Source organism: Pezoporus flaviventris, unplaced genomic scaffold (genome assembly GCF_033815535.1).
Source record: "Pezoporus flaviventris isolate CSIRO_AGI_PZ_B2104156 unplaced genomic scaffold, CSIRO_AGI_Pfla_v1 ptg000066l, whole genome shotgun sequence".
NCBI lineage: Eukaryota > Metazoa > Chordata > Aves > Psittaciformes > Psittacidae > Pezoporus > Pezoporus flaviventris.
The window spans coordinates 12,537,049-12,562,414 of NW_026892614.1; the positions used below are offsets into that span (position 1 = coordinate 12,537,049).

The window sequence follows — 25,366 nt, forward strand, 5'->3', positions numbered from 1 at the left end:
TCTTGAAAATTTTGGTTGTAGTATTTTCACTTAAAAGGTGGAATCGTTGGTTCCCACAAGTTTTTGCATTTAGAAGTTGATAGACTCATGAAAATATCTCTTTGTTTTGAGTGGAATATTTAAAAATTAATCATGGTATTTAAACTGAAGCCGCAGCAACTTAGTATCTTCAAGAGCTAGTACTATTTAAGAAAAATTAATTTAATACGGCAACAGTTCCTATATCAGAAAATATTTTCAGATTTTTCCATGGTGTACAGCATTGCTTCACCTCTTTCTTTCTAGGAAAGCTTTCTATACATCACAGAGAAGAAATATCTCTCTGAGGATAATTATGTTGAAATAAATTAACATCTCTAATTAGCAGTGATGATGAAAATCAGGTCAATTGCTGAATGTTGTGCCACTATAGGATATAATTCACTGAGAATTACACTTTACTGTAGCAGAGCTTGTTTCCTCTCTGCTGAAGACAGAGTCACTGATTATGCTGCACTTGGCAGTAAGTAATGACTTCGAATGTATGTTCTGTGTGATTGGGAATCTCTAGTTCTTTTGATTGCATTTCCAGAGTAAACCTGTTAAAATTCTCTTTCTCTCACTGGAAGGAAGCTGAAAGATAATAATTCATTTAGTCTTTTGTTGACTGTAAATAGATTTTTTTTTTTATATGCTGGTAGTTAAGGAAGACAGCTGTTTTATTTATCTAAAGAGCTTTATGAAATTGCTGTTTCACTTGGCAAATGGCACAGTCAATTATCAATGCACTTACACACTTTAAACGATGCCATTGATGACCATAGTAATTTTGCCAGATTGTGATGCTGGATACATTATCACACTATAAAATATTGATTTTCTTGTTTGATAAGGAAGTAAAAGTTAAAACATTTCGTGATGAACTATTGGAAGTGTTGATATGAATACAACTTTAACAATAGAGAAGTATGGTGTGTAAAACAGAAAGAGGCAAAGTAGGAAAAGCAAGCATTCTGCTTTTATAAATTGTTCCTTAGAATTCCTAAAATTGATTTTTCAGTGGTTTAAGAATTTTATTTTGGACCCACATTTTCATAAATAGAAAATGATATAAAAAATGTTCTAAATAAAAGTGTGCTATGTCAGGAGATAACTCTAACAATTTTTACTTTGTGACAGAAAATGAATGCAATATTTCAAGTCCAAGAGCACTCTTGCTTCTCTTGCTAAAACACCAATTGTCTCAACAGAGTGTATGATGATATTGATGCTGTGTCTGCATCGAGTCCACTCCAAACTTCTGCAAGGGATGCTATTGTTGAAAGCCAGCAAGTCTTGTCCAAAGAAGATTTTCTGAAGTTGATGCTGCCAGACAGCCTTCCTATGGAGGAGGGGCGAAGAAAGGTTAGCTACTTTCTTCAACTCTGTGTATCTCAGATAAAGTTAACTTAGAAATGAATTTCTGGTATTCCCCAAATTGGTATAGAGAAGGCAGTATCATTTCGTATAAGCAAGATATATTCCATGGTTTTGTTACAAATTCTTACCGTAAGTCCCAAAATACGATTTCCCACAATATGGAAATGATTTCTAGTTTAATGATTAAGTCTGAAATACAGTATTTGTTTAAACATATATTTGCTTAGCTTGAGCAGAAACCAGTGCAGGTTGAGCAACCTAATTATAATTTGAAAGGCTAAAAGTAACATTTTTAGGATTGGATGCCTAAATTTATGCACCTAATACGATATTAAGGCACATGAATAAAAGTAGCCTGCTTTCCCCTGCCCTGTACGAACAATTCTGTTTGAAGTCTGAAACATTATTTTATGTGGGTACCAGTGGCAACTGCTCAAAAAGCATAATTGCAAGTGCTAGTGGAGAACATACATCTAATCTTTATAGTATGAAGGCAATCAGTAATATTTAAAAGTGGATAGAGAACTTAAAATACACTACTCCCCAAAGTATTAAATGATTGTGAATTCTGTGCTTAATGTGGAATAAAGCACAAAGCAATTATATTACCTGAGATAATTGTCACACTTTGCTATTAACTCTATGCTCTCCTAACCCACTGTGTTTATACAATGTGCTAAATAGCATAATCATCATGTCTGAACAAAAGTAACACATGGGAATCCTCTTAAAGTCAGAGTTGAATTTAAAATTCAGATCATATATATATTTTTAGCATGCAGAATGTTAAGTATACATTACATGTGTTTGAATTTTCATGAATAATGTCCTAGAGATTTTTATAATTTGATTGATAATTATTTTTTTGTGATGATTTCAAGAGCTGTCAATGGTTCTGGCTTCCTAAATAACAAGGTCTGAGGAAGTGTGGCATCCTGCGTTAAATTACTGTCCTCTTCCCCTTGCAAGACACCCAAACAAAAGCTCACTAAGTGAGAAGGGGCTATGGGCCCCGACTCGCAGGGGCTCCCCAGCCATAGGACTCGGCAGTATAGTCTTTGATTATGCCTTCAGAGGTACATCAGTTGCCTTTAACAGAAAAGTCAGAAAGGAGTTTTCTGAATATGTAAGATTCTATAGAACCAAATCACGTTTTTTCTTTGGTTCTGTTTTACTTTCTGTGTAGCTGAGGAAATAATGAGCCCTCTAGGTAATGCTTAATTTTTATTGCACTCTGAAGGGAAACTCTGTAAAGCTCCAGCAATTAACATTCAACATGTATGGCTAGTGAACAATCTTTATGGATAGAAGATGCAATATAATGTTGAGGAGACTTAAGTAACAGCCACAAATTGCATTAAGATGCTTGCTGGGAATATCCAGGAAAGAGGACTGGAGACCCTTTGATTCAGAGGGTAGAGGTTTTTAACCCTATGTCCAGTGTGGTCCCTAATTAAACTCAGGGTCTTTTGGTAATTTTTAATCACTGCTTATAGAAGAATGCCATAAATACATTCATTTAAGGATGCTCTGTCCAGTCATTTGGGGATGCTGCTTATGCCTGTTCTATTGCTCATTTTACATATATGTTAAAATAAAGTTTTAGATTATGTTTATTCCCATGGCCCATATCTGTTTCAGGCAGATCTCTAGAACTGATGTAGTATTTTGATGCTTTCCTAGATTGGAATCTGAATATCTCCCCTAATTTTCTCTGGGATGTAGTTAAGCATTCTAACAATTGAGCATGTCCTGTATTGTTCTCAAAATAGATGATTTCCTGAACTACCACTATGAAGTGTATTAAATTATTTTGTAAAGACTGTGGCTTGTGACATGATTGAGCATTTCTATGTATTCGGTGTAGAAGTACTCATCAGTGAGCAAGTTGTAAGAAATACAACAATGTAGATCTGTTTAAGTCTATGCTATATTCACTGTTTTAAAAAGCTACTGCTCTTAAGCATATATTCTGTATAAGGACTGTGCAACTCAGAAAGAAAACAAGACAGGACATTGAACTGTTATATGCAGGACGAACCAGTTAAAATAATTAAGGCAATAACTGACCTATGTAGATGTGAAGAATAACTGGATTTGCAGTACTGAAGAATGACAGATGACATGGAATGGCCCAGTTTTAGAGTACAGCAACATTTTGTTTCCTGTAGATATTTGGTTGTGGTTTCAGTAACTTTTTTAAATGCAGAAACAGTTTTCACTTAACTCTGTTACCCTGTTTTCTAAAGCTATTTCATGATATCTGGTGAGATGTAGTGTCTCAAATCACTTTTGTCATCCAGTGAATTATATGGCAGGATATATCAGTTTAGAATGTTTAACATTAAAGCATAGTCATTTCAAATAAAAATCAGAGTTCTATGTATATACTTGAACAAATGTTAACAGAGTTGGTAACCTTATATATATTTCTGGAAAACATTGCTGTCATAAGGCCATGGAGGTTTCATTTAACAATTCAGAATTAATAAAACGACACAGTATCTGATTCATTCATGGTGATATGTTCCAAAATATCAAGAGGAAATATGAATATCCAATTCAGTAACTCTTTTGAGGCCCCGGTAGATCTGATATGGTGGAACAAATCTCTGATCTTCTGTATTAGCTCAAGAATTCCACAGTGCCTGCCTAGAAAAACACTCCCAAGAGCTGATGATGGGATGTGATCACTTGAGTTATTTAACCAGTAATATGTGTTCTTATATCTTCGTATTTTGATGTTTAGTTTTCATTCTATGGAAACCTTTCTCCACGGAGGACACTTTATCGTACCTTATCTGATGAGAGTATATGTAGCAACCGAAGAGGATCTTCATACGCTAGCTCTCGAAGTTCAATGCTAGACCAAGCCTTGCCAAATGATATCTTATTCAGCACTACTCCACCATATCACAGCACGTTGCCTCCCAGAATGGGCCTGACTCCTGGAATGGGAAATCTGAGAAGTAAGTGGTTGCTGCTGTCATTGCTGAGTTTGGCATATTTGTAATAAACAAATCACCAAATATTAAGAAATTATGAAATGTCAAGTCATCATTCTAGTTAGCCTGGTGAAAAAGCATTTGGTCAGCGGTACGTGCCTATGCTTGCCATAGTGATCAACACAGATTTATCATATTTGGAGACAGCATTCACTTTACTGCACAAAATACTTTCATGAGATCGATGACAGGAAACAAACATTTGTCTGAAGATACTTCTTGTTATCATTTTATTTTCCAGTGGTGACCTAATTAAGATCAGCTGGCCTGTTTTGTTTATTTTTATGTACATTCAAATAACAGCTAAACAGGACAACTTCTATTTAGATGATCCTTTTGGTAGCATCTTAAAGGGAAATGTGCAATAGTTTATGTTGTTGCCTCCAGTTTCAAAACTGAATTTGCTGATACTCTTTGTTTTTGACGTTAGTAAACCTTTGCAAATAACACTTCATTATTAATGTCAGAAAAAGAAGTAGTCTGGGGTGCGAAGTTAAAGCTATTGTATGAAGGTGTCTCTTATGAGATCTCCATAAGTGAGATCTTTGTTATATGCTTACCTTGCAATAATTCCAGTATGAAGTGATAAACTCTAAAGTTTGTTGTTATAAAAGCTAAAAAAAAAAAAAATACATATTTATATACCACAGTTCAAATCTACGTATCTGGATCCCTATATTTAGGCTCCATAACAGTATTTTTACTTATTAAAAGTGAATCGTTTTTTATGAAAATGCTGTATCTCTTTACTTTTCAATTATTTTAGGCTGACCTATAGAGGACACCCAATCTTGGGAGGAGGGAATGGGACAGTTAAAAAGACATTTTTTCTTACCTACTTTAATATTGCATCACAGCTGACTGCAGTGCAGAAGAACGGTAGAACAATTTAAAGAAATAGTAATTGTGAAGTCCATACTTAGGAAGCTGTGGGTGGATTTCTTAGTGTTATGGGCTTCTGTAGGCACATGTCCAGAGAGAATGCAGACAGATGACTTGGTAATAAAAAGGGCTCTGTCATTCATTGTGTCCTTCAGGAAGCAGCAGTCACTTGCTAACTTTCAGAAGTAAGCCTTATATGCAAAACACTTTTCTAGTTATAGTGGCCTCAGCTATGAGGCCAAGTAGTGTTCATTAATGACTGGTTAATTTTAAACTGGTATGGCAGACAAGTGCTGAATTCCTGCTTCAGATGGGAATGCATGCTTGGTGTACCTTTTGCTGTTCTAAATATATTCTTCTATCAGAATGAAACTCTTTACTAAAAATTTAATATGTAAAGTTCCTTTGCTTTTACTGACAGATAATGAAGACCCATTTTGTTTCATTTGAGACTAATTCAGTAGATTTTGTAGTCTGTGAGGGAGTTACATATAATCAGGTATCCTGACTGTATTTTTTTCTTTTACTATGTTAGGCCTGTGTTTTAGAGCCATTCTTGTAAATGTGCAGTGGCATCAAACCTTAAGCGTGCTTTTGTTCTGGAGATTGACACAAGGCAATTAATGGTGTATATTCAAGTTGTATACTGCTTCTCCAGCAGTGAGATTTTAGTGGTTTGTGTGTTAGGTCTGTCTTAGACACCTTATTTTCCATTCTTGCTGCTTCTTAGATACAGAAAGTTATTTATACACGTAGCTGGGAAAAAACATGAAACTAGATCCTGTCAGTCAAAATGGAGCTGATATGGTGATGATATTTTCATATACAACCTCTATTTTCTGCCTTGGCTTCGTATTATAAAAGTGCCTTTCAATTCCAGTGATACAGGATCTTTGATGATGGCTTTTAATTGATTAGCCGTAATTACACTCTGAAAATAAACACATTGTGACTTGCCCACCTTTATTTTCAAAATAAGGTTAGTCAGTATCTCCATATTAGAAACTAACTTCTGCTCTTGTTATATAAAAACTTGAAGGTTTTTATAATCAGTGCGTAGGTATTTACATTCTGTAGCAGTGGTGATGTGAGAGGAATTTTTTATGTCTATAATTTTAGCTTGAGGTTGCAGTTTCAGATATCAAGATTCTTAACTGTCATAGTAATGACTTTAGTAAAATACATATGTTTGTGATCTTAAAACATTTTAATTTTACTGACATTTAATGTGTACAGAAGTCAGTGGAAATAGCATGGTTTTGGCTGGAATTAATTTTAGAAAGATACATATGTTCTTGCATGTTATTACCTAGCATGGGGTACATGAAATATTGTGGCAGCACCAAGTCTCGTGAGACCCATCTAGCGAGGAAAAGAGTGTGATTAATAGGTAAGCAAGGCAGCATCAAAACCAAAGCGTAATAGGCAACCTTGAAGGATTTCAGTTTACTGAGAAATCAAAGTTATCAGACAAAACAGCCATGCGAATATGGAAACTTCAACTATGTGTGATGTTGACTGTAGGAAGAAGATGAGAAAATGAAGCTATAGGATTTTTTTATTTTATCACTGAGGGAAGTGAAGTGAAAAAAGAGTTTCTTTCAGTAAAGTCTGAAATGCAAGCTCTGACAGATGAGTGCTCTTGATTGCACACAGTGCACAGATGTAGGAAGATTTATTTCATTATATCTTATTTTTAACTTAAACCAGAAAGGCGGACTCATGTAGCTGAGAACTCTGGAATTTTACCTTGGGGACATTAACAATTCACTAACTGAGACGGTGCTGTTCATGCTGAGTGATTCTAGCATGCCATACACAGTTGCAGGTACAAATCTATCCCCATCTTGCAAATTCATGGCAAAGGAAAAGAATGAAAACAATGAGAACCACTGATACAGAACTAGTGTACTAACAACACAAGTCAGAAGCCCAGGAAGACACAGGGAGGTAGTTTGACGTTGCAGGAACTGTGATCCACTCCTATTATGAAGCACAAAAAGGAAAGGGAAAGAAAAATTGCCCTAAGTGGTACACTGGCATGTTGTACTGTGCTGTGAGGAAAGGAGCAAGGTGCAGGATTCTTGCAGTGAGGAAGGTCATAAGGAAGGGACTATTTTGCAATGATATAAGTTCTGAAAGTTCTCTGATTTTACATGCCATAGGGATGAAGGTTGCCAGGAGTGCAACTATATGCGTGTAACTGTGTTATTAGAAGAAAGTCCATCTTAAAACTGGCTTACAACCACAGTTAGCTTCAATCCAAAACTAACCTAATTGATAAAAAGCAATATTGATGAAAGAGCATCACTGTGCATCGATGATGTGCAAAGTGAACAATTTGGAAGTCAGTTTTTCAGTAAGCAAATACGGGCTGTTGATTCAGTAATACAATGCAACCGAAGAAGTATATATGTTGCTTGTTGCAGACTCTTACACAGTGAATATCAGAACATGAGACTATCTTCAATAACAAAAGGGAAGGGAAAAGTAGTTATTGGGATCACATCTTTACTGTTCTAATGGTAATGTGAACATATGTCCATAAAAAATTCTACTAACAGGCTGGCATCTTTGAAGGGGGACTTTGGGCAACCCTAGGTAATAACTGAAAAGGGAAAGGTTTGGCAGGCAGCTGTTGTTTAAGAGGACTATAGAGATACAACTGCTGATTGCAGGAAAGAACAGGAAGCAGACACTGGGATTTATGTCTGCATATAATTTGATATATTCATTCTGCTGCAGCATCTTTTGAGATAATCTACTTGTTAAATGATATGTCTAGTTTTAGCACAGTAGGTGAGGAGTACTTAGCAGGTATTTTTTCATGATGTACAGCCTCTGCATAAAAGTAACAGTTCCAACTGAAGCAGGATACTTGTCTTGGAAGTAGAAAAGGTTAAGTCAGGTGAATCTTTTTTCTTTCAGTATAACTAGTTACTCTCTGAATGCAGAGCTGTATGGGACCAATGATAGTCAATTTCAGGAGCTCTGTTGGAAACTGAACTGACCACGTAATTTTGGTGAAAATAAGGACTCTTCAAAATGCTTTATACTTTATGTATCAATAATAAGGATAAAGAAAATTCCTAAGTGTAGGAAGTGACATAACCAAAAGGACCAGAAACCACGAGATCAATTGTTTTGTGCCAAAAGGAGTACAGCAAATTATTTACTCTTTAAAACTGAAAGATAACACTGAAATTGTTTTCTCAAAGGAAATAAGGGATAATTTTTTGATGCTTCAAGATCAATCTTGTGGGCTATGAAAATAGTGAGATTTATGAGATTAGGCATAGCCTCTTGGACACACAGAGATGGGCTTGCTCAGGCATAACATGCCACCTTTGCACAGATGAAAAAGGAAGACAACAGGCAGCCTGCAGCTGCTGATGTGGCAGACGTACAGAGAAAAGTGGAGGCAACAGTGAGGCCAGGGGAACAGAGAAGAAATGCAAATACAGGGGGCTAGAAATAATTCATCTCACCCAGAGCATTCCTGAAATACAAACATTATTCTCTGAAATTCAAAGGTACAAAGAGGCCTATATCATTAGAGAGCTTTTTTTTTTCTTTTTCCTTATTTTTTTTTATTTTATTTCCCTTTTTTCTTTTTCCTTCCCTTCTCACCCCCACTGCACAAGGACACATAATGTAATAATGAAAATGAATTATTCTGTGGTGGCATACTCATGCATGTTCAGTTATTCTGCTTATAATTTCAGCCATCAGCAGGAGCACTTGCATTTTCAGAGCTATCAGTATTCAAACCTCTACTCTGGCAGGCTTTCTGCAGTTGAGTTGCTCTGTCAAGCCTTATGCAGGAGCAAATAGGATCCACCCTAAGGCTCTCAGAAAGACAATGCATAATGAAGGATGACTACTGGTGAATATATCACTCCTACACTTTAATTTGGAACGCCAGCAGAATCTCACTGGGAACAGGCATCTTCCTGACAGGTTTCACAATCAGCTTCTGTAGACTGATCATACAAAAGCAAAGGCTGTCCCTTAGGGCCTCCCTGCTGGTCTAGAACCAAAAGCTGGCTTGCCAGCCTTTCAAATAAGGCATTCTGTCTATTTTTCCACAACAGGGATGTATAAAACATTTGTACTTGCATAAACAAGGTTCTTATAATTCCCAGGTCATATACAAAAGTTCAGACTGTTCTATCTTGAGCTTGCAGTGTACTTGCACCCCAAGGTAACCTTAGTTCAGGTTTCATGTATGTTTATAAGGAACTGAAAATAAAATCTCAGCACGGATGTATGGCTAGAATATATTTGTATATTACTTTTCCACCTCATATAACAGCCACTTTTGCATACAAGAGTGGGTATTAAAAAGACATTTCTACATAGGTTTTTCAGGCCACTTCCAATAGCAGTACTGCATCTTTCAGATAAATTGTAGAACAAGATAAATACCATAGTAGGTAGGATTTCTACCTCTTCTGCATTGTTTCTGCATTGTTGGACTCCTAATTTTTGACAGAGGATTTCAAACCTACTTTAATGTTCCTGATTTTGCTTCTTAAAAATAAAAAACAAGCTTTCTGCAAAGCATGTAGTATGCTCTGGTCATTGCTTCATGCAGTAAAACACATGTAACAGGCTACTGCTTTTGTATTTTTACGTCAGAAATCTTTTTTATTCAAATGGACTTTGGTGTTCTTTTTTATTGGTATCAAGACAATGACAAGATGCCATTATCTTCAAATATATTTTCTGATTGTTTAAATGCATTTTTTCCTTTTTTTGTTTTGTTTTTTTTTTTCTTTTTTTTTTTTTAATTTAAATTTGATTTTTTCCTGGGGGGAAAAAAAAAAGTATTCCTTATTAGAGTTGAATCACTGGAATAGCTAGATGGAAATTTCATTCTGAAGTATTTGAGGAAAAATTACTATTTCAGCCTTTAATAGGAGTAGCAATGTCTGAAGCAAAATTTCTTATTTTTCTTTGCTATACTATTTAATAACAGTACAGTATTGTATCACTAGCATTATGGTTAAGATGAAATGTGACTATAAATAATGGATTTGGTTTATGTTCAGTTTTAAGAACCTGAGTGTGCTCATTCAGCAGTGTTAATTTTAATGTGTTTGCACTGGTCAGAATGAAGATTGTTATAGATAAATACAGAAAATGTAAAACTGCTTAAGATAACTGTGAAAATTAGCATTTCCTCTACTAACATGCATGTTCATGGTACCTTTCTGCATAACTGAAAACTGTGTTTGAACTAACTTCATCGTGTATACATTTCAGTTAATACACACTTTATCTACAGCATGTAATGTATTGCAGATCATTCTGGAGCTTAGCAATTGGCACACAAGTCTTATTATGTCCTCAAATATATAGCTACAAATATTAAACTAATAGGGTAATATTTTCAGTGTGAAAGTGAGTTTTGCATATAGTCTAGAACTTAACAAATGCATTAAAAGAAAAGCAGGTGATATTTTTAAATTGCTTCTGGAACTGCGCTATTTAAGTTTCAGGATAAAACTCTGCAGGTGAACATCTTGTATGTTGTTTCACAGCCTTCTTAAAAATGTAACTATGTGTAGCAACTTTTCTGCTCAGTGCTCAGGTTTAATATGGTATGCTTTAACTGATGCTGCCTACTCGCACAGCATTCACATGAAAATGTGAAGGACACATCATGTGCAAACTGGCACAAAAAAAAAAAAACCTTTAGAAACCCTTCCCGTCTTACTCTGATGAAGTTTAAATATTGTTCTGCCCATACTGAGTATTGAACAGGAAAAGACAGAAACAAGAGAAATAAGTGCTCTTTGCAGATAGATTTTTTTACAGCTCATTAGAATAGCTTCAAAATTAATTGTACATCATTGTAATAGGAAGACTAATTGTTGTGTTTATTGTTTAGATGAATTCTGGTTCTCAGATGGGTCCTTATCTGATAAAGCCAAATTCAATGATCCCGGCCTGATGCCCCTGCCAGACACTGCCACAGGGCTAGACTGGTCTCACCTGGTAGATGCTGCACGAGCGTTTGAAGGTAACAGGAAAATTTAAATAAAGATTAATGTTCAGTACACTTTTTTTTTTTAACGTATAGCCACGTTTTGAATTACAAAAATTCAGTGTTTGCCTCTGTAGCTTTTGAGTTCTTCTGGCAGTATTGCTACTCAGTGTGGAATATTGTCACTGAAAATGTGGGTATTCATGATACTTTCAGTATCTGTCTTAATACAGTTCATCCATTTATGGGCCTAAATTCCTTCTGTAATCAGTTGGATAAATCAGGTGAAGGAGAGATTCAAAGCATTTAATTTAGATGTTTAAAATGAAACTGGAAGTAACACTTCCCTGAGTTTATTGTATTGTGCTTGTCAACTTTTATTTGTAGTCCAGATGATGTTGCAGTCCCTCTTAGTTTTCATTATAAGCCCTTGAAAAACAGCAAAAATGTACACCATATTTTCCAGTAGCAGAACTTAGGGTGCAAGGTGTAGACCAAGGTTATTCAATTCTTAAATTGTAAGACCAAGTTAAGTAGGAAAAAAATCTTATTTGCTTCTCTGAGAGCTAAACCTACACATAATGTATAAGCGCAGAAAGGTGGATGTTGGTTTGAGTGTATATATGGATATATGCAGTTGAATGTTTGCATTTTGTTGTTTCTGAGGGGTGTTGCAGTTAGGTCACTGACTTGTAGCTGGCAGGAAGTACTGTGACGCTGAGTATCTGACAACCATGCATTTCTATGTTTGATTGCTCAGGGAATATCCTGCTATTTGCTGTTGACATCTTAACTGAAAATGAATTTGGATCAGTAAATGACTAACTGTAACTTTGTACTTGAAGAATATTTTTCAATGTTAATAAAAATTTTGAGGTAAACTTACTAAATGGTCATTCGGTACCAGTTATGCTCCTGTATTTTTAGATTTCTTTGAAAACTTCAACAGATTTTCATTATTTTATGACTTACTGTTGTAATGAAAATAATTTCACTTTATTAAGTGTTATGTGAATGTCATTACCATTTGAATTTGAGAGAGAGGTAGAAAAACATAACTACCCACAGTGCCCTGTCCTACAGAGGATGAGTATTCACTTGTTGCATTTTAACTGGAAAAATCATAGATATATCTGTAGATAATGCTGAAGAATTGATGGTGTGAGACCAAGACAGAAACTTTTTATTGTTTGTTAGAATTGTAGAATAGTTAGGGTTGGAAAGGACCCTAAGATCATAAAGTTCCAACTCCCCTGCCATGGGCAGAGACACCTCACGCTAAACCATGTCACCCAAGGCTCTGTCCAACCTGGCCTTGGATGCCGCCAGGGATGGAGCATTCACAAATTCTTTGGGCTGCCTGTTCCAGTGCCTCACAACCCGCACAGTAAAGAACTTCTTCCTTATATCTAGCCTGAACTTCCCCTGTTTAAGTTTAAATCTATTACCCCTTGTCCTATTGCTACACTCTCTGATAAAGAGTCCCTCTTCTGCATCCTTATAGGCCCCCTGCAGATACTGGAAGGCTGCTATGAGATCTCCACGCAGCCTGCTCTTCTCCAGGCTGAACAGCCTCAAATTTCTCAGCCTGTCTTCATATGGGAGGTGCTCCAGTCCCCTGATCATCCTCGTGGCCCTCCTCTGGACTTGTTCCAACAGTTCCATGTCCTTTTTATGTTGAGGACAGCAGAACTGCCCACAATACTCCAGGTGAGGTCTCAGGAGAGCAGAGTAGAGGGGCAGGATCACCTCCTTTGACCTGCTGGTCACGCTCCTTTTGATGCAGCTCAGCATATGGTTGGCTTTCTGGGCTGTGAGTGCGCACTGAAGCTGGCTCATGTTCATTTTCTCATTAACCAACACCCCCAAGTCTTTCTCCATAGGGCTGCTCTGAATCTCTTCTCTGCCCAACCTGTAGCTGTAGGTACATGACGTCAGCTGCTCTACCCCTGTCCATCAGTTCCGTAGCCCCATCATAGAAGGCCACCAAATTGGTCAGGCAGGATTTCCCCTTAGTGAAGCCATGCTGGCTGTCACCAAGCACCTTGTTGATTTTCATGTGCCTTAGCATGCCTTCCAGGAGAATCTGCTCCAAGATTTTGCCAGGCACAGAGGTGAGACTGACTGGTCTGTAATTCCCCGGGTCATCCGTTTTCCCCTTCTTGAAAATGGGGGTTATATTTCCCTTTTTCCAGTCATTGGCGACTTCACCTGACTGCCATGACTTTTCAAATATGATGGCCAGTGGCTTAGCAACTTCATTCGCCAGCTCCTTCAGGACCCGCGGATGGATTTCATCAGGACTCATGGACTTGTGCACGTTCAGGTTCTTAAGATGGTCTCGAACCAGATCCTCTCCTACAGTGATGCAAGGTCTTCATTCTCACAGTCCCTGCAACACTGCTGAGCTTTTAGCAGGTGATCATTAAATATCAACCAACATTGTTCATTGTTTTGGGTTTTGTTTCTTGGGTTGTTTTTTTTTAAGTATTGTAAGAATTTGAGTAGTAAATAATAATCTAATTTTTTATGAAGGAATTTAATCCTTTTCTGTTTGGGACTCTGCAGTAGAGACATCTGTGTATGTTAGAGGATTTATAAAATGTTTTGACTAAATTCACAGTACTGCAATTTGATTTTTTACAAGAAATTGTATTTTTAAGCTGTGGTTCAGCTTTCTCTATCTTACATCTTGCAATTTGAATGTCATTTAAAAAGAATAACTGATAGGCATGTCATAAAAAAATCACTGAGAGTGAATATGCTGGATATGAACTAGCAGATGCAGCTTCCCTATGTATTTTAATGTTGTCGACTGAGGAGTTGCTTCAGCTTACTATTTAAAAATAGCTTGGAATTGTTGTTCTGCATTATATTGGTGTGAAAAGAGGGTGGATAGTTCTAAAGTTCACCCACTTCTGAATGTAAAACTGCTTTGATCTTTCTGTTGAACTGGGTAAAAATGTGATAACATTTACATAGGGCAGTCTCAGAAAAAAATCCCAAATAAACACCCTTCACCCCCCTGAACCTTCAATAAAAAGGAACACAAACCAGATAGGACTTTTTTAATACTAATTGAAGAAGTTAGTGTTAGAGTTGTTCTCTAGTTTGGCTTTGCCAACCTGGTATTTCAAAGTTGTGTTCTATTCTAGAACCTGGATACAAGATTTTGTACAAGGTCTTAATACTGATTAATTAGAATTACCAGTCTGATTCCAGCATCAGGGAATTTCTCATGCGATGTCTCTAGATTGTATGTTCACAACTTAGATATTTTGATCAGTTCAACATCCATAACATGGGCTTCACAATCCTTCATCTGTCTGTCTTAAAACATTTTAGGTGCTTATAATATTGATATTAATTGGATTAAGAATTAAATATAGTAGCAAGATTTTTGCTACCATTATCTGTACTCAGAGTTTACTCGTGGGTGTAACAAGACCACTGGTCTCATTTTTTAGCTACCCTGCCCTTCCCCCAAATAAACAGTTGATGGTTGTTTATTAATTAGTATGAGCTTTTATCTGAACTGAAGCCTTGGTCCTATGTAGAACAGTAGGGTTTAAACTGTAGTCTGTGAGAGTGGAGTAAGCCAGTACTTTTTAATTGAAAGTATGATGGGAAGTTGTGAATGCTCCATCCCTGGCGGTGTTCAAGGCCAGGTTGGACAGAGCCTTGGGTGACATGGTTTAGTGTGAGGTGTCCCTGCCCATGTCAGGGGGGTTGGAACTTGATGATCTTAAGGTCCTTTCAAACCCTAACGAGTCTATGGTTCTGTGATAATGCTTTTCACTTTGTGAGCCTGTCATTTTCACTGCTTTTGCTTGGCAAGAGCTTTTTCTGGGAAGCTGAATATTTACTTCAAAGTTTTCCTGAAAATCCTCTGTTATTCTTAAGGCAGGTCTTCATAGTGGTGAGCTGTGCAGGTGTTAACTCCACAGGCTCCAGAAGCTGCGTCAGTGTGGAGTTTTGCTTGAGCTGTGTTCGTTGAGGGTCAGTGTCCATAAGCTGGAACACAATGCAATGTTATTTTAAGTCTTCGCACTGCTTCCTTCACAGGACATAGTGTTTGATATTTATCCAGAGGTCCTTTGTCATGCATTTAGTCAGTAGCGAGGGGTAGCCTTCCATTTCTTTCATGCATGGTTTGGATACTTCTAGTTCCCTTCTCTTTTTTTGCTGGGAGAAGCAGAGAGGCAGTAACCAAGGAGCAGGTGACATGCTGGGAGTACACTGTTGTAATATTTTTGTATCCATACCTGAAGCAAACACTAAAAATTTGATAGAGGTGCATATGACTGTACAGCAAAAGAGGTAGGGGTTTAGGGAGGGCAGCGGTAATGAAAAATGAGAAGTTGAAGCAAAAAAAAAAAAAAAGCAAGCATGTTGAACTGAGTAAAGATAAAGATGGGGGTTTACAGAATAAATTGGAATGTCAAAATAGAAAAAGGAGAATTAAAAAAACTCAAGAATATGGAAGAGAATGCATTTTTTTAATTATCTTTTTGTATTATCCTTCCAATAGATCTCCAGGTTAGGGAAGAAGGACTGGCTTTCAACATATGTATTATGTTGCTGGTGGCTAATTTTGGATCTTTTTTTATTTGGGGAATAAAAGGAGAAGCAACAGATACTGTTACTATCTGTTACTGTCATTGCAGAAGAGAATTGAACCAAACATAAATATGAATTGTTATTATAAATAGAACTTTTTACCATTTGTGCTACCTTAAACTGGATTTTTTGTGCATTAAAATAGCCGTTTAGTGTTTGGTAAATAATTCTGTGGGCATTAACAGCCTATGAAAGTCCGTCTGATGTCTCTGATTTAGTTCATTAAAATAGGTGGTTTCAACTTCTGACTTTTTATCCAGATTATTTTTATAAATGTCTATTAGTGCCAATCAGAATGCAGCGTTTCTTACTGCCAGTTTATCTTTGCAGGAACATCTGTGCTACTATAATTAATATTATTTTAATCTTTCATTTAAAAATCTTTATAGCTTAATGCAAGTAATGCTACACATAACATAGTGAGAAAGAAGTGAAGCATTCAGCAAGACAGATAATTATTTTAATCAGTGTGTTAAACTGCTAGAAAAAATAAAAAGATAAAATATTTTGTTAATGTTTGGTCATTTCTAGTTCATGCGTAACTTTTTTGCTTCAGTGCAGATGTCAGTGTATGTTTGTGAATAGACTTTGCCTTAATAATGAGAGATCAGCTTCATGTGCTATATTAATTTTAGCCTTTTCTGCTTTCCAGTACATCAAAATTGTCTGAAGCTTTTTTTCTGGCCTCTGTTAGTAGTCTGGAACAATGAAAATCCAGATTCAAATTCCTACTGGTTACAACTGTACAATTCTGTCATTTTAAAGTGAGACATGAATTTTAGGAGGACCAAAGACAAGTCAGCTGTTGCTTAAAGTTTTAACATAAACACGAATATGTTTTTGTAAATACTTTTATATGCTCAGGTCCTGTGTGGGGTTTGGAAAGGATGTCCCAGATAAAAATGAGAGCTCTGAGATTTACATGCATGTTTTTCCATTTAGCATGCACATATCACTTGAACTGAATAGGAGGTGTCCCTGTGGTTTGGAAGAAACAGAATTTATATCTACAGCATCATAGCCAGAAAGACACTTGATTTTTCTTTTGAAAGATTAACTGTCAGTGGAAGGTAGCTTTGATTTCATTTTCATGAATATAGAGTCAAGCTAATTCTGTTAAGAACAAATGAACCAAAACTCAGCAGGAAGATACTGCGTTTTGAAGTACAAATTCAACCTTCACCACTGTTCAGGTTTAAAACCAGGTCTTATTTAAATAGTAAATTGGTGAAACTATTGCTAAGCATGAATACTTGCAGGGAGAGCAGGCAAAATATTTTGCTAGTCCAGGGTCTTGTTGATACAGTATTTATTACAGAGACTCACGTGTTACTATCTTGTTCAGAGAATGAGTTTGGCGCTAACCTGGCTTTTGAAAATTGAGGAACTAACTGCTCTTTGAAGAGCAACATAGGAATTTACATAGTATGTTATATCATTGGAGACTCCCTAGTTGTTACTGGCCACATAGTGACTTAATTCCTCACCTGATGAATGTGAGAATATGGTTTCCTATTTTGTAAAGAAAGATATGAATATCAGAAAAATATATTTAAGTTATACTAGGAAAATAGAAAAGGTTTAACAATTTATTTTCTACTCCAGGTGTTGTTACTTTTAAATTGTGGAGTTGAAATTTGTTAGGGATTACACAAGGAAGAAGTTAATCCACACATTACACTTCATTGCAAACATCATCTTTTTATATTTTTATTGTGGGTTGAAATAATGCAAAAATATTTAAAAATATTGTGTTTTAAAATGAAATCCTGTGATTTCATTAACAGCTGCATGAACCTGGTTTTTATCTATCAGGAAAAAGATGCTTTCATATACTGCTGGGGAGATAAAGCTGACAAAATGTTTTCTCAGCTGACAAAATAAACCAGACAAGTGGCAATTCTCTTTAATTAAGCTTAGTCAGCAGAGGGAGAAAAACAGAGATTTATTATATTATAATAGAATTGCCTCTGAGACACAATGCCCCATGTTACCAACTGTTTGCCATAGAAAAAACAGCAACAGCAAAACATTTGTTGCTGGCTTTGTTTTCCTCTAACAAGTGATAATGAAAAGGTGAACAGTATAAAGGTGAAGTTAGTGATTAGATACGAACTCCAAACTGCTTACACTGTCTTGTTTCTGGCCTACATACTGTGTTTGATCTGGGAAATTATTTTTTGCTTATATGTTCTAATTAAATCTGTTCAACTTAGAGAGTTTTAAATCTGTGAATGATGTCACTGTTTGAGTGTTTAAAATTCTTACCATATTGTCAGCACTATGAAAAAGTCTGTTCATATTTGCCAAGATGTGGCAGCAGCCAGAAGTAAGGATGAAAGCAGGGGAAATGATCTGTGATCTTTAAAAACGGACAAAAAATTGCATGCAACTTTTTTCATTATATTATTGAATGAATTTTCATTCCTTGCTATTCCTTAAAACTATTTGTTTACAAAAAAAAATCCCTTCAAAGAGCTTCCAGTGATTTCCTGTTTTTATTTGGTAGGGCTTATTAAACAAAATTTCCTTCCTAGTTAAAGTGATCTGACCTGTATTCACTGTTTGAGCGCTAATAGTTTCAAGGGTTGTCTTTAAGGTATCATGCCAAGTTCTCATGTTGTGTCGCAATACTGGGTACTCCTGTTAAAGGCATGGAGCATGATATCTCATGCTTCACTGTAGTGTTGTGTAAAAACAGCATTGCAAGGCTTCAAGTGAGAGCCAGCATGGGTTGCATGGGGAATATCCCACTGAGTGCACTGTACGTGAGGGCCACAGCTGCTTCAGTGGAGATGGACTGTCTTGTTTATAGGAACATTCTAAATCTTATTCCAGGTTTTGACTCAGATGAAGAATTTGGGCCGTTCTGTCATCACACGCCGTTTCTAGGTGATGGTCTGGGATTGATGACTTTTGCCTTTTGTAAACTTTCTTTAATATTTCCTATGTTTGCACGTTTGCATGATAATGCAAGCTTTGGGCCTGCGGGGTGGTAGAGCAAGGGGAGAAAGGGCAAGGCAGGCATGTTGTCACCAGAATTTATACAAACCTACAGACATGGGATTTTATTTGACAGAAATAAGTTAAATTGATCTCCGCAGAATATGGATGTTTTGTTTTTTTAAAGAAGACAAATTAAATCCTAATGAATGCATCATTTACTCCTGTTCTGTGCAATGATGATCTGCATGGCATACTTCTATTATGTGGTGACTGATGTATTTTGGCAACCACACTGTATATCCATAGGTAATTACATCTCTGCTTGTTAGATTGTGTTCTAGTGGAATCCAATGTCGATAATAGCATTCCTTAGTAATATATATAACAAAAACTCAATTGATGTAAAGAGTGTGAATTTATTGTTTTTCAAGTACGCAGATTACCATTAGGTTCTGCAAATTCTTGAGACAGCAAAACAATACAAAACGAACAGTGCAGATTTCTGAGGAATCTGATGGCTTTAAGTCCATGGGAGATGCAAACCTGTTTGTGGAATTATTGTTGTCATTGATTGTGGCCCTGAATTCTCAAATGGTTTTCTGCAGACTTCATCAAGACCAATTTACTGTTCATATCAGCATTGACTGGTCCAAGCAAATCTGTCTTACTCTACTGATAGACACAAAAAATAATTGCTTTGGGGTTGCCTTTGGATGCAGATGTGGGGAAGCCAACTAGTTGGAATAAACTTTACATCTGCTGATTATTTTCAAAGCTGTGATGTAGAAATATACATCCATTTTTATAACTGAACCAGGATAATGGCTGTAATATAGTCTTTTATTTTGTATATAGGTCCAGCTTTAAATGTATCCTTATGTTACTTTTTTACAGATCAGAGAGTAGCATCTTTTTGCACCTTGAATGATATGCAGCAAGCTCAGGGTTTGGAAGGAACACAAGAGTTACCTTTGGATGAGAGTCCCACAGATGGAAAAGATTTCCTTGAGGCTGCTGGGTATGTCAGAATTAAAGTGTATTTCTCACAAAAATCTTTTAAGAAAAGATTTTCTCCTAATGGTTCACATCAAATTGCCTGTCTGCGTGTTTCACTGGTACTTGATGGGAGACCTGTTACCCTGACTGACCACGTCTTCAACTATGAAAAATGTTGCTTCTTGGAATCAGCCTCTGAGCACTTCTACCTAGAAAGTTTGTAGTGTATAGTCAGATATAGCGCCCTCATTAGAACAGGCCTCTAATGTAGACTATGGTTAGATGCAGAACTTCAGCTACTCCGATTTTTCTCTGTATCCTTCCTATGCAATAATAATTTGTCATGCTTTTCTATATTTTCATTTGAGTAGAACTGATGATAGCAGCTCAACTCTTATAGTATGAAATAACCTGATCTGCAGCAAATGGCTCAGAGCTGAAACGGGTGTTCCTACCTATCTTTTGCAACTATTCACTACTTGCAAATCCATAATTTTCTTTTATAGAGAGGTGAATTAATGAAGAGAACCTGTAACTGAGGAGTGCAGGATATTTTAATGCCAAACTGTCCAATTCTTAAAATTCTTGCTAATGCTCTGTGAGAAATTATTCTCTTTTTGGTTTTTATGGAGTTTGGGTTCAGTTTTTTCGGTTTTGTTTTTGTTTGGTTGGTTTTTTGGTTTGTCTTTTTTTGCTTGTTTGGTTTTGGTTTTGTTCGATTTTTTATTCCCCCCCCCCCCCCCCCATCTTCCCTACTGTGAGGAATATACCTGTTAAAAACACAGATTCAGCAGTATATGTATCTGTCCACTTGCACACTTTAAAAGAAAAACACATTTTATTGTTAGTTTTGCTCTTCAGTTGCAGGAATGGAAGAGCAAGAAACAGAGGGAAAATTCTTCTTGCTTGCTAGGCTATTGCATTTTAATTCAAACCAATTTTACACAAATTAACTTACTTACATGGTAAAGCACATTTAGCACATTTATTGTAATGATTTCTAAGTCCAGATCTTTCCCCAGCCTAGTAAAAATTGCAAAAATTGCAAGAGATTATTAAAGACGTTCCACTTTTAGCATCAACAGATCTATCAAATTTGTGCACTTGCATGAAGCAGCTGATTCAGCTTTGTGTATAAAACTTCTCTCTTCCAGACAAAATGATTCACATCATGGCTAATTTCACCTATAACATGTATGAAACAATCTCCCACAGTGCTCATTGCCATACAGGAAATGGAAGCTATTCACCGCGTTTTCCTTCAGTTATGCATTTGATTAACCTGTGGCAATATTTCATGTTTTGACCTTTAAACAAAATATTTGTCTTCATAAAGCCGTAGGTTTATCCTTTACTGGAAATGACACAACTGCAGGCCAGACAAAAGAACTCTTAACAGCTTTTTTGGTTGACAATAATTGCTGCTGTGGCTTGCTTCAGATTAGTGCAGTCCTTATTGAAAAGCAGCTTGTTCACAAATGTGCTTGGCTCACTGTTTAGCAGCAAATTTGACTTGCACAGTGAGGGTATGTGCAAATAATTCTGAAAACATTCCTTCTTAAAATCATTGTAATTTCTGCTTAATTTGAGAGGTAGTGTCACATTTCAGATATTGTAGCAACGGGTTTATGTTCAGTAATAGTCTTTTGCTGATGCTGGTTTTGTCTGTGCTTTCCTAACTATGCCTAAATAGATTTGTTCCCTTAGCTGTCACTGAAAGTGTTACGCTGCAAAAGTTGGGGGAGAAAATTATTTTAACTAACTGAGAGTGAAGTTAGTGGTTTACTTTACAGGGAACACGCTCCGAGTACTCTGACAGGAAAAGTAAACCAGCTAGAGGTCATTCTCCGGCAACTACAAACCGACCTGAGAAAGGTAAAAGATCATCAGTATTACTGCTCTCCAGGCGTAATAGTTATTTTTTTATGCTGAGTTCATCAAGGACTTGAAAAAAGTATGTTAGTTAAACTAGACAGTGTAATTAATGAATGGTAGGCCCAGTGGTTGATCAGAACACAGAGGTGCAGAAGGTCCTGCTGGAATGGCTATGTGAACAAGCTGCCCCAAGGCAAAGTAAAGTAGTTTATGGATCTTTACTCCAGAATGCCTACCCTACCTATAGTCATGCCCCAGAAAGGATGAGGCACTTTATCTCTATTTATTGTACCTTGGATGTAACAGAGGATAGAGATATGAACATAGGCAGTAATCTCAAGTAGTTAACAATCCAATTCATCATCCCTGTTGCCTTGTGGTATTTTGATCCTGTAACAATGACTTGCTTTGTGTCTCATTTGCTGTATAATTTCTAAGCTGGAGACAATGCCAAGCCTGGTAGAAATGAGCCTGATTTGGTAAGAAAATAATCATGTAAGGGAAAATTATGAAATCAGATATTTTTTCTTCCTTAACATGTATTTGAATTCAATTCCTTATGACTTGGGCTCTCACATATGACTTGTACTAACTAAAAACTTCTTATCCTTTTAATGCCTTTTTTTTTGTTGTTGTTATATGGAGAAAATTTTTATACTTAAAGTAACATCTAGTTTTCCTTTTAGCCTACAGTATTTTCTCAGAATGAATGAGGTGATTGCAGGCTATTTGGGGAATTAACTTAGTCGTTGTCAGAGCAGGTTAGGGATCTCAACAAAATATAGCTGTATGACTTGCACAGAAATATTAACCACAAAAATAAATGCTGTCATCACGACTACTCACTTTAATCAACTTGTGTCTTTGTTAACCAGGAAAAACAGGACAAGGCAGTTCTCCAAGCAGAGGTACAACATCTGAGACAAGATAACATGAGACTTCAGGAGGAATCTCAAACAGCAGCTGCTCAACTGAGGAAATTTACAGAATGGTTTTTCAATACAATAGATAAAAAATCCTAATGATGGGGCCCCTGGAAAATACTTACTTGAGCAATGTAACAGCTGTATTTTTTTGAATTAGCGGGGTAATAATTTCACTGTGTTCACAATCCATTTTAGGTGTTTCTGCTACATTCTCTATCCAGCTTTAGTCATTTGAAAAGGAGAGAGAATTGTGGTAATTCATCTTTAAATTCATATGAAGAAGGCAGAGAATAGCAGATATTTGTTTGTGTGCAGATGAATGTAAAAAATCCTTAGTGTCATTTTAGACATTTTTAGAAGATGCTCTGGCTGGGGCTTGCCTGAAGAGGAATATTTGGGGTTTTAGTTCCTGCATTTCAGGTGCGCTGGTGAAGATGTTAAAGCAATTTACATTAGCTTGGGCTTCGGTATTGTAAGATAAAAAGAATAACCAGACATATACTTTAATGTTTAAAAGGTGCTCTATTTTTTTGTATGTACAGTAGTTTTATTTCCACAGTCCACATTGTCATAGCAATAAGAATGGAGGTATAGTGAATAGTCACAAAGCTGTGTTTATAAAATGTTAGCACTGATGTGTTTAACACTAGTTTGGATGCAGATACATTAGAGATTATTTATTTGCAGGAACAAATGGTGCCTGAATATAAACAGTGTTCTGATTTTCTAAAATAGACATGCCTTGTAAATGGCTCACTGGGGTTAGCCCACTTCCGACTTCAGTTAATTTTGTATAGTTGATGTTCATCCAAACAGTTAAACTGCTTAACTATTGGAATCATGTATGGTGTGAGCCAGCCAATCAATTGTACAATGCCAAATTTGTTTATCTTTGTACAGAAGCTTTGATCAAGTGTCTTGTATTTAACACCTTTATTTAATCTTATTTAACCTTAAATTGTTGTTTTTATAAAGTTTGTTTTATCTGCACTATGGTGAGGTCAGTTGGTTGCAAGTTGTAATATTTTTAGCTTGCCAAGACTGTACTGAGGAGTTCTAGAAAATTCTAACAATTGGATGCTGCTAGTACACAATTGATTTGTTTGTATGCTTTAACATTTTTAACTGTTTAATTTGAAATGAACATACATCCTGCTTTTTTAATAAATGTTAAAAATCTAAACCTAAATTAATCTATCATGTCTAATCACTGTCATCAGTAATAGCTCAGGTTCCCATTCAGCCCACTCTGGGTTCTCCATCCAGAGACAGTGCAACTCGCTTGCTCTTATGATCCCTTTTTGCCAATGAGGGATTGTCAGTGTTATCAAAGTTAGTTTTTTCAGTGTGTCCTTTCCTATAACTGAGGAGGTAAGCTTCCTGGGACAAGAAACAAAAGCTGGTTTGGCTATTCATAGGCATTGATTTGTGACGTAGGAGAAAAAAGCAGCTTTCCAGAAAAATACATCCTAAAGACAGTTTTGAAAAGGGGTCTAGTTTTCTCATATTACTTTACAGCAGTTGTGGCAGCAAATAGCTTGTCATCTTCTTGTGCCTGCAATTGCAGATTTGATTGCAGCATTAGCATGTGTGAGATGCTTTGTGTATAGTACTGAGCTTAAAGTCTACACCAAAAGAGTAAAGTTTTGCAAAATGAAATGAAGCTAATAAGCATCTTTAAGTTACTCTACTGAGAGAAAAAAAAACAATAGTTCAAGATCAGTTTACTTTCAGCAACTGAATGCATTCAAGCAAACCTAAGAAAATTGTTGGATACTTAAAAAATGTATTCAACCAATGCAAGTAAAATTCTGTGTCCATTGCTATTGCACGTTGGGTCAGAAATGTTCTGCGAGTTGAAAAAATGTCTGCCTTTGCTGTAGCGCCTGTTCTGAATGACTGCTCTTGGGAAAGGTTTCACATGGGCAAATAATAGAGGCTTTCAAATGAAAAAGATTAGCTTGCCTTTGTATTTTTCATCAAAAACTCTGACTTTTGCATACCAAACAATTTCCATTAAGCTGCATTAACAGGGTAATTAAACGTGGCAGTCATGTATTACACTAGATTCTGACTTAAGCACCTTACAGGAGTCATTAGCGAACCCATCTGGCTGGAGCCCTTGCCAAAAACCGGCACTGAACAACTTGGGCAATTTGTCTGTGAACGTGTTTCTGTGAGGACTGGTTCATCCATGGCTTCGGAAGGCCGTGCCAACTGAAATGAACTTGATAATCAGCTTGTTCTGGAGGGACGGTGTTAGGTTTGTGTAAGAGTTTGTAGTCCAGCACTCATTTTAGCTCTTTTTCACTCAGTTCTTGAAAATAAATGTTATTGTAACTATCTGCACTACACTGAAGTATTTTCAGTAGTTACTTTGCTTATTTTCTCATCCAATTGAAAACATTTTATTTCCAAATGTGACAGAAAACTTTGTCTGCGTATCTGTTACTCCCTTTGCTGACATGAGGGAGAGGGAAGATTTTTGCAGTAGATGCCTGGTCTGAACAGCCAGGGAGAGGCCTGTGTGGTTTTAGACAAAGCTGTAGAGAGGCAGCACCTAAACATTTTGCTGCCTTTGCTCCTACATTGCTCTTCACAGAGGCTGCAGAACAGAAAGCCGAGGCAAGGACAATCTCATCCACCCTTGCAATGCAAATCTTTGCTATTTTGCTGACTCTGAAGTTGTTCACTGGCTTACTACAGCAGTAGCTTTCTGAATCAGT

General features: G+C 36.5%; 1 protein-coding gene across 5 annotated transcripts in view; it reads left to right on the top strand.

Annotated features, from left to right (window-relative positions):
* The window catches only part of SIPA1L2 (signal induced proliferation associated 1 like 2), a 148,105-nt gene extending 124,276 nt beyond the window's left edge, over window positions 1-23,829 (top strand). For 2 of the 5 annotated variants that reach the window (XM_061471267.1, XM_061471268.1), the window contains exons 17-23: window positions 1,230-1,383; window positions 4,148-4,367; window positions 11,182-11,313; window positions 18,736-18,789; window positions 19,738-19,861; window positions 21,633-21,714; window positions 22,590-23,829. In XM_061471267.1, coding sequence (XP_061327251.1) covers window positions 1,230-1,383; window positions 4,148-4,367; window positions 11,182-11,313; window positions 18,736-18,789; window positions 19,738-19,861; window positions 21,633-21,714; window positions 22,590-22,736 — 913 coding nt within the window. In that variant the 3' untranslated portion in view covers window positions 22,737-23,829. Of the gene's footprint in view, window positions 1-285; window positions 503-1,229; window positions 1,384-4,147; window positions 4,368-11,181; window positions 11,314-18,735; window positions 18,790-19,737; window positions 19,862-21,632; window positions 21,715-22,589 lie in introns of those variants that run through there. The other 3 variants (XM_061471269.1, XM_061471270.1, XR_009746565.1) reach the window with 3 other exon arrangements.
* Window positions 23,830-25,366: the final 1,537 nt, after the last annotated feature.